Source organism: Eschrichtius robustus, chromosome 10 (assembly GCF_028021215.1).
Source record: "Eschrichtius robustus isolate mEscRob2 chromosome 10, mEscRob2.pri, whole genome shotgun sequence".
Classification (NCBI taxonomy): Eukaryota; Metazoa; Chordata; class Mammalia; order Artiodactyla; family Eschrichtiidae; genus Eschrichtius; species Eschrichtius robustus.
The window spans coordinates 49,276,289-49,291,227 of NC_090833.1; the positions used below are offsets into that span (position 1 = coordinate 49,276,289).

At 38.9% G+C, this 14,939-nt stretch overlaps 1 protein-coding gene across 1 annotated transcript; it reads right to left on the reverse strand.

Annotated features, from left to right (window-relative positions):
* Nucleotides 1–3,770: 3,770 nt before the first annotated feature.
* On the reverse strand, nt 3,771–4,170 carry LOC137770426 (small ribosomal subunit protein uS8-like). Its single transcript, XM_068553129.1, has one exon. It carries the CDS (start codon nt 4,165–4,167, stop codon nt 3,775–3,777), a length of 393 nt encoding a protein of 130 aa, XP_068409230.1. The 5' UTR covers nt 4,168–4,170; the 3' UTR covers nt 3,771–3,774.
* Between the last annotated feature and the right edge of the window lie 10,769 nt (nt 4,171–14,939).

The following is a 14,939-nucleotide window of genomic DNA, read 5'->3' on the forward strand; positions in this document are numbered from 1 at the left end:
TTATCTTCTTTTGTTTGGAACATATTCATCTGTTTCTTCATTTTCTTGACTCCCTGTGTTGGTTTCTTGCAGTAGATAAAACAACCACTTCTCTCAGTGTAAAAGCAGTGGCCTCGTGTAGAAGATGAATCTTGTTCAACCCTGCCCTAGCCTCTGGTTGTCTCTCAAACCTTTGTGATTGTCCAAGCAGCCTATTATACTTTTAATAGCTCCCAGTAGTTAAAGGTGTGCCAAGACCTGTACACGTCCCAAAAGGGGAGGCTCTCAGTCAGCACTTAGATTCAGACAGATTGGAAGCCAAACCCTCAGACAGCAGATTTTAAAGTATGCAAAGATCTACAGTCCTGTGGGACCACAGGCATAAGCCCCACCAGCCACCAGAGCCAGGTGATCTGGAGGTGTCCCCTCGGCAGAAGTCATACAAATCAGGGCTCCAGACAAGAATATAAGCTCTTTTCTGGGGCGTACCACTGAGCCTTAGTGAGAAAGAGGGAAAGTGCAAGGATGGCATCCACTGGCCTGTGTTCCCTGAGATCAGCTCCATAGACCCCCTAGATGTGTGCCAAACCTGAAGCTTCCCCTCAGGCCAAAGCTCCAGGAGATTCAATTAGGCCTCTTTCACAGAATGACCATGGGTGTGTTTCAGTCTGCAGTCTGCGCAGTGTCCTGGATTTGGTAGCCTGCCAAGAACTACCTCTCCAGTCCTTACAGTCCCTTGGGACCCAGGAACACAAGACCCTCTGGCCACCAGAGCAGAGGCAGTCAAGGTACGTCCCCTTGTTGGTAGCTGCAAAAACCAGAGCACCAGATGTAAAAGCCAGGGCACCTGACACATGTGAGAGCTCCCCTCTGGGAGATGCTGGTGTTCCGGAGGATGGCAGAGCCCCCCCTTCTGAGGTCTGTGGAAAAGATTACCATCAGCCCTTAGATGTGTGTTTAATTAGAAACTTGCCCCTCAGGCTGCATCTGTGATGATTAGTTAATAGGCCTCTTTCACAGAGAGATTGAGCTCCTGGGTCTCTTGCTCTTGCTGTGCCCTGGGAATGTTAGCTATTTAAGAACTCTTTTCCTTTGGTTATAGTTCCACTGGCTACCAGAGCCAGATCATGTGGAAGTGTCCCTTGGCAGCATCTACAAAAATTAGGGTGCCAGACAAGGGTATAAGCTCCTCTCTGGGAGATACTGGTGAGCTGGTGAGGCAGAGGGAGAGCACAAAGATTGTGCCCACCAGCCTCTGTTCCCTGAGACCGCTTCCTTAGGCCATTAGTTGTGTATCAAACCAGAAGCCTATCTCTTAGGCCAAAGCTCCTGGACCAGCAAATAGGCTTCTCTCACAGAATGACTGGGATGGTGTTTGAGTCTGCTGGCTGTGCAGTGCCCTGGGCGTGGTAGCCTGCCAAAAACTGCCTCTCTGATTGTTACTGTCCCAGGGGACCTAGAAATGCATGCTCTCCTGGCCTCTAGAGCCAGGCAATCGAGGGGCAACCCCTAGGCAGTAGCTGCAAAACTCAGGGCATCAGACACATGTAAAAGCTCCCTTCTGGGAGATACTGGTGCTCTAGATCACAGCAGAATTTAGAGCATGAAGATGGTGCCCACTGGCTGTAGTGAGGAAGAGGGGGAGCATAAAAATGAGGCCTATAGGAATAAAAGGGAAAGAAAAAGAGGGCGTCTGTTGGCTAAGCAAGGCAGAGTGACAGCACATAGATGGCACCCACCGGTCTCTGTTTCTGGAGAGTGTTCCAACAGCTCTTAGATGTGTGTGTAAAAATAGATGCCTGCCCCCCAGGCCAATGCTTTAATATATGAAAACGAACCTCTTTCACTCAAAGTCTAAATGCAATCTGCTGCCTCTGAGCTGAGCCCTGGGGAGGGTGAGTCTAAGTGTGCAAGCCCTTCTAGAGCCATTTCTCAGATTGCTACAGTTTTGTGGATCTTGTGGATGTGAGCCTGGTTGGTTTTCAAAGCTAGGTATTTGGGGGTTCATCTCTCAGGTGCAAGTATTAAAAGTTGGAGTGCTTGATGTGCGATTGATACCCTTCAATCCTCAGGGAGAAGCTCTGGGTTTTGAGTTCCCTCCTGATTTGGGGTCACTGTACTAACAGTGGTATGTATAGCAAGATTGTGTCCCAGCCATTCCTACCCCCTTTCTAAAAAAATTTTATTTATTTTATTTTGGGCTACGTTGGGTCTTTGTTGCTGCACGCGGGCTTTCTCTAGTTGCGGCGAGCGGGGGCTACTCTTCATTGCGGTGCACGGCCTTCTCACTGCGGTGGCTTCTCTTGTTGCGGAGCACAGGCTCCAGGTGCATGGACTCAGTAGTTGTGGCTTGCAGGCTCTAGAGCGCAGGTTCAGTAGTTGTGGCGCATGGGCTTAGTTGCCCTGCAGCATGTGGGATCTTCCTGGACCAGGGCTCGAACCCGTGTCCCCTGCATTGGCGGGCAGATTCTTAACCACTGCGCCACCAGGGAAGCCCCGCTACCCATTTTAATTTGGTTTTCTTCTCATTTGCCCAGTGTAGTCCATGCTCAGCCAACATTTAAGTTTTTTCCAGAGGAAGTTGTTCATATGTAGCTGTAGACTCGGTGGGTCTGTGAGAGGTGAGTTCAGGATCTTTCTATGTCACCATCTTGAACCAGAAATCTAATTCTTATATAGTGATCTTGTATCCTGTAAATTCACTTAACTCACTTATGGGCTCTAATAGAGTTTTTATAGATTTCATCAGATTTTCTACATAGGGGAGCATGACATTTGTGAAAAAAAGGCAGTTTTACTTCTTCCCTTTCCGGTACAGGTGGTTTTTATTTCTTTTCTCTTGACCTTATCGCACTGGCTAGAATCTTTAATGTTGAGGTTTGGCATCCTTGTCTTCTTCCTGATCTTAGGGGAAAATTGATTCAGTTTTTCACAATTTAGTATGATGCTAGTTGTTAAGATTTTAAGTAAATGCCCTTTAATGGGTTGAAGAATTTTCCTTCTATTCCTACTTTTCTGAGAGTTTTTATCAGGAATGGATGTTGGATTTTTTCAGATGATTTTCTGCATCTATTGACATAATCAGAAATAATTTATGTATTTATGTATATATTTATAGATGAATATTCTTTCGTTTGTTAATATGATGAATTACATTGATGGATTTTTCAAGTGTCAAAACAATCTTGCATTCTTGGGATAAACTTCACTTGGTCAAATGTATTACCCTTTTTATAAATTTTGGATTCAATTTGCTAAAATTTTTGATATCTATGTTGATATCTATATCTATAACATAGGAATATTGGTCTGCCATTTCTCTGTAATATCTTTGTCTGGTTTTGGTGTCAGGGTAATTCTGTAATCATAGAATGAGTTGGGAAGTATTCTCACCTTTTTAATTTTTTGAAAGAGTTCATGAAGAATTTGTAAATGTTTAGTGGAATTCACCTGTGCTGCCCTATGGGCCTGCAGTTTTCTTTGTGGGAATGTTTTAAACTACAAATTCAATTTCTTTAATAGATAGGCTCTTCAGGTTATATATTTCTTCCTGGGTAAGCTTGGGTAATTTGTGTCTTTCAAGAAATTTGCCCATTTTATCTAAGTTGTTGAATTTATTAGCATAAGGTTGTTCATAATATTTTCCCAGATTATTATTATTACACTTATGTGAAAAATGTCATGGGTAATTTGATAGGGATCACATTAAATCTGTAGATTGCTTTGGATAGTATGGCCTTTTTTTTTGCACCAGAGTCCTCTGAGGCATTTTATTTGCATGTGTATATTACATCCCTAGAAAAGGAATCCAAGTATTTTCCCTCCAGTGTGTTTTCGTCTTGCTTCTTCATGGTCCATGATGCCAGCTGAGGTTGTCAGTACAATGAAAACAAACTGACGGGACGGGAGCACGTTATTCTGACATTTTTCTAGATCTTTGAGTTGCACATCAAATCTGGGGCTGATCACTCCACAGTTATTTAGCCTGCCTGTGAGGTTCACAACAATTTCCCCAGCCCTGTGATCATCGATGATTTCAAATTTGCCAATGTAACCATGATTCATCATCACAATTAGAAACCTGATGATGACTTGGGAGCACGGCCTAATAAGAACCTGGCGTTTGCCTCTTTTTTTCGCATTGTTGATACTCTTGAGAGCATCAGCCAGGACATTCATGCACACCATTGTGGCGGCACAGAAAGATGGTGGAAAGAGCAGTATGGCCATTTTAACAATATTAATTCTTCCAATCCAAGAACATGGGATATCTTTCCATTTCTTTGAATCATCTTCAATTTCCTTTATTAATGTTTTATAGTTCTCAGTATATAAGTGTTTCACCTCTCTGGTTAGTTTTATTCCTAAGTATTTTATTTTTGGGGGGTGCAATTTTTTTTTAATATAAATTTATTTTATTTATTTATTTTTGGCTGCGTTGGGTCTTCATTGCTTCGTGGGCCTTCTCTAGTTGCGGTGAGTGGGGGCCATTCCTCCTTGCAGTGCGCAGGCCTCTCATTGCGGTGGCCCCTCCTGTTGTGGAGCACGGGCTCCAGGCACGCAGGCCTCAGCAGCTGTGGCTCGTGGGCTCCAGAGTGCAGGCTCAGCATTTGTGGCACACAGGCCTAGCTGTTCTGCAGCATGTGGGATCCTCCTGGAACAGGGCTCGAACCCCTGTCCCCTGCATTGGCAGTCGGATTCCTAACCACTGCGCCACGAGGGAAGCCTGGGGGGTGTGATGTTAAAAGGGATTCTTTTTTTACATTCCTTTCTGATATTTCATTGTTAGTGTAAAGAAATGCAACCGATTTCTGTATGTTAATCTTGTATCCTGCTACCCTGCTGAATTCATTGATCAGTTCTAGGGTTTTCTATCTATAGTATCATGTCATCTGCATATAATGATACTTTTACCTCTTCCCTTCCAATTTGGATACTTTTTATTTCTTTTTCTTACCTGAGTGCCTTGGCTAGGACTTCCAATACTGTGTTGAATAGAAGAGGTGAGAGTGGGCATCCTTGTCTTGTTCCAGATTTTAACAGGAAGGCTTTCAGCTTTTCACCATTGAGTATTATATTGGCTGTGGGTTTGTCAAAAATGGCTTTTATTATGTTGAGATATGTTCCCTCTATACCCACTTTGGTAAGAGTTTTTATCATGAATGGATATTGAATTTTGTCAAATGCTTTTTCTGCATCTACTGAGATGATGGTGTGGTTTTTGTCTTTTCTTTTGTTTATGTGGTGTATCACATTGATTTGCATACGTTGAACCATTCTTGTGAACTTGGGATGAATCCCACTTGGTCATGGTGTATGGTCTTTTTTATGTGTTGTTGGATTCGGTTTGCTAATATTTTGTCGAGAATTAGTAATTTAAAAACTATGGTAATAGACCAATGTAACCCAATACAGATTGGGGTTTTTTTAAAAAATTTATTTATTTACTTATTTTTGGCTGTGTTGGGTCTTTGCTTCTGTGCGAGGGCTTTCTCTAGTTGTGGCAAGCGGGGGCCACTCTTCATCGTGGTGCGCGGGCCTCTCACTATCATGGCCTCTCGCTGCAGAGCACAGGCTCCAGACGCGCAGGCTCAGCAGTTGTGGCTCACGGGCCCAGCTGCTCCGCGGCATGTGGGATCCTCCCAGACCAGGGCTCGAACCCATGTCCCCTGCATTAGCAGGCAGATTCTCAACCACTGCACCACCAGGGAAGCCCCAGATTGGGGTTTTTAATAGATGATAAAGATGGAATTTCAAACTAATGGAAGAAAGGTGGACTATTTAGTATACGGTATTGGCACAACTGATTGGGTTTTTTTGGGGGGGTAGGGGTGGGGCTTGATCCCTCCCTCATTCTTATATCAAAGTCAATTATAGAAAAAACAAAAATTTAAAAGCAAAACTATAAAAATAATGAAGAAAATATGAGTAAATTATTGATATCATCTAAGAGTAGGAAAGACCTTTCTGAAAATGACATAAAATACCAATTGAAAAATCTGATTAAAACAAAATTGAAAAAAAACCCCACAAAGCCAACAAATCTTATCTAGAACAACTAAAAACACCATAAACAAAATCAAAAGGTATATTGGGAAAACTATTTATAACTTTTTAAAACTTATATCATGGGAAAATGGAGATTATATATATATCTACCTATATATAGATAGATATAGATAGATAGATAGATCTCCTAAAAATCAGAATGAAAAAGCCCCTAGTAGAAAATAATGGGCACAGAACGTGAACAGATAATTTAAAGAAGAGATACAAATGATTGAGAAACATAAATATAGGCTCAACCCCACTAATATAATGATGGTTCAAATTAGAGCAAAAATAAAATACTATTTTTCTTGCCTACCAGATTTATGAAAATTAAAAAGATTTGCAATATCCAATAAAGTCAGCCCTTCGTATACTTGGGTTCTGCATCTACAGATTCATCCAACCATGGATCACAAAAACTCAGGAAAAAAAAGTCCCAGAAAGTTCCAAAAAGCAAAACTTGAATTTGCGATGGGCTGGCAACTCTTTACATAACATTTACATTGTACTTACAACTATGTATTTAGTATTTGCATTGTATTATGTGTTATAAGAAATCTAGAGATGATTTAAAGTATCAGGGAGGACGTGCATAGCTTATATGCTAATACTACACTGTTCTATATAAGGGACTTGAACATCCAAGGATTTTGGTATCCACAGGGATCCTGGAAACAATCCCCCTGAGGATACCGAGGGACAACTGTATATGGGAGTGTGATAATTCTGTACTACTGTAACAGAGACAAAACAAAGTGGTTTAACAAAGATGCTCAAAGATGATCTGTCTTCCTGCTCGCAGGGCTTTTGCAACTTTTGCTCCATAATGCCAACAGCCCTTTCCAATTTATGTCCTGTCTTGCCTTACATTGTGCTCTCCCAGGCTGGTCTTACTTAAGTCATGCCCAACAAGGGACAGAGGTTTCTTGTCTGAATGGGGCTGCTGTTCTCATGTTGTACATGGGCCCCTTGCTTCTCCTCCTCTCCGGGCAGTAGTGTGTGGAAGGCAGGGGTGTGGTCAACAGAGAGTGAGAACCTGGTCTAGGAATGCAGTGATTCTGACCTAAAGAGCTCAAGAGAAGTCACTGTTGGAAAATCTGTTGTTCTATTTTCATGCTATAAAATTCCAAACGGTAAATTTTACATGACTAGAAAATGAATGATGGTTCTTGTTTTCCTGCATACTCAGGGTAAGACTTGCCCTCATCATCAATGAGCACAGTGTCCCTCTCTGACAGTCACTGGAAGTCGCTGGATGCTGCGCTCTAGGGAGCAATAATGTACCCAGCATTAAATAAGTGGTACTGGGAGACTGCATAGGTGAGATGACCTATAGTGTTTCAATATAAACAAATTCCCAAGAGTTACGGTATTTAAAGTAATAACACAGTTGCTACTTTTTTCTCCAGGTGGGATATAATATTAGCCAGAAAGGGTGATTTGTCAATAAAGAAGAGCTAGTTCCTGGACCTGAACAGGAAAATATGATGCACTTATTGAACAATAAACAAATATTTAAGTACTTTCTACTCATTATTCTAAATCTTCATCAATAAATCACTATACCTTACATGGACCAATAAATTTTCTAATTCATTTAAAAGTTAAATTGTTTACTTTGTAACCAGAAAGAAGTACAGGTTTTTTAAAAGACTAGGAAGAATTACACCAAAGTTTTATAGTGATTGTGTCTTGAGTGTTGGCTTCTTAAGAGACTTTTTGGTTTCTTTTTTATATGTTCTATAATGCAGTCATAATAAACTAGAAAATAATAACTTGGACATGGCCACATAGCTAGTTAAGTAGAAGAAACAAATTCTCCTTGAGTCCAAAGTCCATACTCTTTTTTTCTCTTAAAAAAATTTCAAAAATAAGTAATAAAATGTATATAATCCAAAACATACAAAAGGACTGGTGAGAAATAAATCTTCCTCCCAATCTGTTGTTCAATTATCTAGCTCCTTCCCTCAGAGGCAGCCACTGTTAGTTTCTTTGTATCCTTCAAGAGAGAAAATGTAGCTATGTGTGTGTGTGTATTTTTTCTTTTTAAACACGAATGACAAATACACACACACACACACACACACACTCTTCAGTACTTTGCTCTTTTCATTGATACATCCTGGAGATCTGATCATGTCAGTATATAAAAAACAGACAACTGTACATTATTATATTAAATGGATATTTGCACCATGATTTATTAACTCATCCTCAACCTACTGCTATTTCAAAGAATATTGAACTTAATAATATTCTCACACATGCGCTTAGAAATACATGTGAGAGTATATAGGTGGGATAAATTGCTGTAAGTGGATTTGCTAGGTCAAAGGGGATACTTATTTAAAGTATATTGCTAAATTACTCACTTCAGAGGTAGTCCCAGTTTTACACTTTCACCAAAAAAGCATGTGTATCTTTCACCCCAAGCTCGCCTACTTCCTGAGCTTTGCCATTTCCCATGCTCTTTCCAGTGTAGCACATTGCCTGGCTCTGAGTCCCAATTCTAGCATTTACTAGGTTTGCGACTTTTGGAAGTCAATTTAATGTCTCTGAACCTTCATCCTTAATGAAGATAATATCCATTTTCCATAGTTTCTATCAAAATTAATGGTCATATGTGAGAGACCAAACATTACACACATGGTAGGCAGAATCAGTATTTTTTATATATTCTATATATAAATAGCTCTTGTACTTTTCTTCCACTTTTCCACTTCTATTCTTAGCCCAGCAACTGTTCCGGCTTTATTATTCACCTACTTGCTTTCAGTATCTTTTTCACATGTCCTCCCCCCTTCCCCCAAATCTGATGGTCAAATGAATCTTCCTGAATTCAAGTTCTAGTTGTTACTCCCCTGCCTTAAAAAACAAAAACAAAGCCAAAGCCAAACCTGTATAACTAAGTGGAAATTCTGTACCTTATTCTCCATTATCTAGCCCCACTCTACCTTCCTAAGTGATTAGAGAGGTAGCTATCACAAGTGCATCTACTATCCATATATTGATTAATACCAGACAGATGCTTTGCTAATTAGTACAGCAAATGTCAGAAATGGGTTTTTATTAAATTGATGGCCTGTAATTAGCATGATGAATGTTAGAAATGGACTCTCACTGAGAAATTACAGATATTCAAGATATGTATTAATAGATTGGCTAAAATGTTCAGACGCTCCCCATTATTTTGTGAACTGGGTGTAAGTTCTATGTGCTTTACCCTTAGAGGTGGTTCCCAAATTTTGAACACCCAGCAGTTCCATGGCCAGACTTCGGGTCTAACGATTTCTAGTTGTTTCATGTCCATTTAAAGGAATATTATCACATCCGGTATGAGTGAACCTGTCATGCAAAGTGTGATCAAATCACCCAAACTGGTAAAGAGCAGGACTTCATCAGAGTTACAAAACAAGTTGTATGGACAGTTTTGTGCTTGCTTGTAATAATGCTTAACAAAGGTGTGAGAGGCAGAATTTGATCTAAGACTGACTTTCATCGTATCCTGTTAAACAAGGGTGTGGGGGAATAGCTAACTCTCATCCATGCTAAACTTTTTTTGCCAGTGAAATCCATAAGAGTTGTACATGACGACATTATCTTGGATCAGTTGGGAATAATTGGATGTACATTTATAACATCATGAACTCCCCTCTCAATTCCAACAGTATTAAATCTGCATATCACTTAGTACATTTCAAAATTTGTCTTTGTGGTCCACTGTATACCACTGGTAGACGAAATTTCTTAAAAAAATTAAAAAAAAATTTTTACCTTTTGACCCCCTTCACCCATTTCTGCTACCTCTTCCCCCAACTACCCCTGGCAACCATCAATTCATTCTCTGTATCTATGAGGTCGGTGTTTTGTTTTTTTGTTTGTTGTTGTTATTGTTGTTAGAGTCAGTATTTAAGAGAGATCATGCAGTATTTCACTTGACATAATTCCCTAGGGGTCCATCATGTTGTCACAAATGGCAAGATTTCAATCTTTTTAAAAACTGAATAATATTACATTATTCCATATATATATATATTCACATTTTCTTTATCCATACAACTATTGATGGACACACTTAGGTTGCTTCTATATTTTGGATATTGGAAATAACGCTGCAATGAATATGGGGATACATTTATCTTTTTGAGTTAGTGTTTTTATTTTCTTCAGATAAATACCCAAAAGTGGAATTGCTGGATCATATGGTAGTTCTATTTTTAATTTTTTGAGAAACCTCCATACTGTTTTTAATAGTGGCTACACCAATTTACATTCCCACCAACTGTGCACAAGTGTTCCCTGTTATCCATATCCTTGCCAACACTTGCTATTTTTTGTCTTTTTGGTAATAGTCATTCTAACAGGTTTGAGGTAATAACTCATTGTGGTTTTGATTTGCATTTTCCACATCATTAGTGATGTTGAGATTCTTTTTAAAAAAATTTTTTTATTGAAAAACATAGTTGATTTACAATGTTGTGCTAGTTTCAGGTGTACAGCAAAGTAATCTAGTTATACGTGTGTGTGTGTGTGTATATATATATATATATATATATTTTTTTTTTTTTTACATTCTCTTCCATTATAAGTTATTACCGATATTGAGTATAATTCCCTGTACTATACAGGGAATCCCTGCTATACAGTAGGTCCCTGCTGGTTATCTATTTTATATATAGTAGTGTGTATATTTTAATCCCAAACTCTTAATTTATCCCTTCCCTCCCCTTTGGTAACCACAGTTTGCTTTCTGTATCTGTGAGTCTATTTCTGTTTTGTAAATAAGTTCATTTGTGTGATATTTTAGATTCCACATATAAGTGGTATCATATGGTATTTTTCTCTTTCTGACTTACTTCACTTAGTATAATAATCTCTAGGTCCATCCATGTTGCTGCAAGTGGCATTATTTCATTCTTTTTTATGGCTAATGTTCCATTGTATATATATACCACATCTTCTTTATCCATTCATCTGTTGATGGACACTTAGGTTGCTTCCATGTCTTGCTATTGTAAATAGTGCTGCAATGAATATTGGGGTGCATGTATTGTTTCAGATTATGGTTTTCTCCAGATATATGCCCAGGAGTGGGATTGCAGGATTATATGGTAGCTATTTATTTATTTTACTTCTTTACTTACTTACTTTACTTACTTACTGCACCACGCAGCATGCGGGATCCCTGTTCCCCGACCAGGGATTGAACCCATGCCTCCTGCACTGGAAGCACAGAGTCTCAACCGCTGGACCACCAGGAAAGTCCCGGTAGCTCTATTTTTAGTTTTTAAAGGAACCTCCTTACTGTTCTCCGTAGCGGCTGTATCAATTTACATTCCCACCAACAGTGTAGGAGGGTTCTCTTTTCTCCACATCCTCTCCAGCATTTATTATCTGTAGACTTTTTTTTGCACTGCACTGAGCAGGCTGAGGGATCTTAGTTTTCTGACCAGGGACCAAACCTCTGCCGCCTGCGTTGGTAGCGTGGATTCTTAACCACTGGACTGCCAGGGAAGTCCCTAGACTTTTTGATGATGGCCACTCTGACCAGTGTGAGGTGATACCTCACTGGAGTTTTGATTCGCATTTCTCTAATGATTAGTGATGTTGAGCATATTTTCATGTGCTTTTTGGCCATCTGTATGTCTTCTTTGGAGAAACGTCTATTATTTTTTTTGGCTGCATCAGGTCTTTGTTGCAGCTTGCAGCCTTCTCTCTAGTTGTGGCGTGCGGGTTTTCTCCAGTTGTGGTGTGTGGGCTCTGTAGTTGTGGCACACGGGCTCTCTCATTGAGGCACATGAGCTCAGTAGTTGTGGCATGCGGGCTTAGTTGCCCCATGGCATGTGGAATCTTAGTTCCTTGACCAGGGATTGAACCTGTGTCCCCTGCATTGGAAGGCAGATTCTTTACCACTGGACCACCAGGGGAGTCCTGAGAAATGTCTATTTAGATCTTCTGCCCATTTTATGATTGGGTTGTTTTGATATTGAGCTGTATGAGCTATTTGTATATTTTGGAGATTAATCCCTTGTTGGTCGCATTGTTTGCAAATATTTTCTCCCATTTTGTAGGTTGTCTTCTCATTTTGTTTATGATTTCCTTTGCTATGCAAAAGCTTTTAAGTTTAATTAGGTCCCATTTGTTTACTTTTGTTTTTATTTTCATTACTCTAGGAGAAGACAGATCCAAAAAGATATCTGTGATATATTTCAAAGGGTGATCTGCCTATGTTTTCCTCTAGGAGTTTTAAAATATCTGGTTTTACATTTAGGTCTTTAATCCATTTTGAATTTATTTTTGTGTATGGTATTAGAGAGTGCTCTAATTTCATTCTTTTACACATAGCTGTCCAGTTTTCCCAGCACCACTTATAGAAGAAACTGTCTTTTCTCCATTGTATATTCCTGCCTCCTTTGTCTTAGACTAATTGGTCATAGGCGCGTGGGTTTATTTCTGAGCTTTCTGTCCTGTTCCATTGATCTATATGTCTGTTTTTGTGCCAGTACCATACTGTTTTGATGACTGTAGCTTTGTGGTATAGTCTGAAGTCAGGGAGTCTGATTCCTCCAGCTCCATTTTTCTTTCTCAAGATTGCTTTGGCTATTCAGGGTCTTTTGTGTTTCCATACAAATTAAAAAAATTTTTTTGTTCTAGTTCTGTGAAAAATGCCATTGGTAATTTGATAGGAATTGCAGTGAATCTGTAGATTGCCTTGGGCAGTACAGTCATCTTGACAATATTATTTCTATCCAAGAACACAGTACATCTTTTCATCTGTATCATCTTCGATTTCTTTCATCAACATCTTATGGTTTTCAGAGTACAGGTCTTTTGCCTCCTTAGATAGGTTTATTCCTAGGTATTTTATTCTTTTTGATGCAGTAGTAAATGGGATTGTCTCCTTAATTTCTGTTTCCAATCTTTTGTTGTTAGTGTATAAGAATGCAAGAGATTTTTGTGTATTAATTTTGTATCCTGCAACTTTACTGAATTCATTGATGAGCTCTAGTAGTTTTCTGGTAACATCTTTAGGATATTCTATTTATAGTATCATGTTATCTGCAAACAGTGACAGTTTTACTTCTTCTTTTCCAATTTGCATATTAATTTTTCTTCTCTGATTGCCATGGCTAGACTTTCAAAACTATGTTGAATAAAAGGGGTGAAAGTGGGCATCCTTGTCTCGTTCCTGATCTTAGAGGAAACGCTTTCAACTTTTCACTGTTGAGAATGATGTTATCTGTGGGTTTGTCATATATGACCTTTATTATGTTGAGATAGGTTCCCTCTTTGCCCACTTTCTGGAGACATTTGTTTCTTTGTTTTTTTTTTTTTTTTTATCATAAATGGATGTTGAATTTTGTCAAAAGCTTTTTCTGCATCTATTGAGATGATCATATGGTTTTTATTCTTCAATTTGTTAATGTGGTGTATCACACTGATTGATTTTCAGACACCAAAGAATACTTGTATCCCTGGGATAAATCCCACTTGACCGTGGTGTATGATCCTTTTAATGTATTGTTGGATTTGGTTTGCTAGTATTTTTTTGAGGATTTTTGCATCTATGTTCATCAGTGGTATTGGCCTGTAATTTTCTTTTTTTGTGGTATCTTTGTCTGGTTTTGGTACCAGGGTGATGGTGGCCTCATAGAATGAGATTGGGAGTGTTCCTTCCTCTGCAATTTTTGGAATATTTTTAGAAAGATAGGTGGTAACTCTTCTCTAAATGTTTGATGTAATTCGCCTGTGAAGCCATCTGGTCCTGGACTTCTGTTTGTTGGGAGTTTTTAAATCATAGTTTCAATTTCAGTAGTTGCGATTGGTCTGTTCATGTTTTCCATTTCCTGGTTCAGTCTTGGGAGATTGTACCTTTCTAAGAATTTGTCCATTTCTGTTTGGATGTCCATTTTATTGGCACATAGTGGCTTTTAGTAGTCTCTTAATGTCTTTTGTATTTCTTATAACAACATTTTTCATTTCTAGTTTTATTGATTTGGGCCCTCTCCCTTTTTTTCTTGATGAGTCTGGCTAAAAATTTATCAATTTTGTTTATCTTTTTCATGTATCTGTTGGCCATCTGTATGTCTTCTTTGGAAAAATGCCTATTCAGATCTTCTGCCCATTTTTAAATAGGTATATGTATTTTTTCCTATTAAGTCATATGAATGCTTTATATATTTTGGATATTAATCCCTTATCAGATATATTATTTGCAAATATTTTCTCCCATTCAGTAGATTACCTTTCCATTTTGTTACTGGTTTCCTGTCCTGTGCAGAAGCTTTTTAGTTTGATCTAGTCCAACCTGTTTACTTTTGCTTTTGTTGTTTTTGCTTTTGTTCTTAGATTAAAAACATCATTACTAAAACCTGTGTCAAGGAGCTTACCACCTATCTTTCTTCTCAGAGTTTTGTGGTTTCAGGTCTTATGTTTAAGTCTTTAATCCATTTGAGTTAATTTTTGTTTATGGTGTAAGATAGTGGTCCAGTTTCATTATTTTGCATGTGGCTGTCCACTTTTCCTAACATCATTTCTTAAAGAGATTGTTCTTTCCCCACTGTGTATTCTTGGCTCCTTTGTCATAAATTAATTGATCATATATGTGTGGGTTTATTTCTGGGCTCTCACTTCTGTTCCATTGACTTGTGTGATTGTTTTTATGCCAATAACGTACTGTGTTAATTACTATAACTTTGTAATATAAGTGGACCCTTGAACAACATGGCTTTGAACTGCATGGATTCACTTATACCTGGATTTTTCACTAAATACATACTACAGTACTACACGATCAGTGTGAAACTGCAGATATGGAGGGCTGACTGTGAAGTTATACACACAGATGACTGTATGGCGGGTTGGTGCCCTTAACCCCTCCATTGTGGAAGAGCCAACTCTAGTTTGAA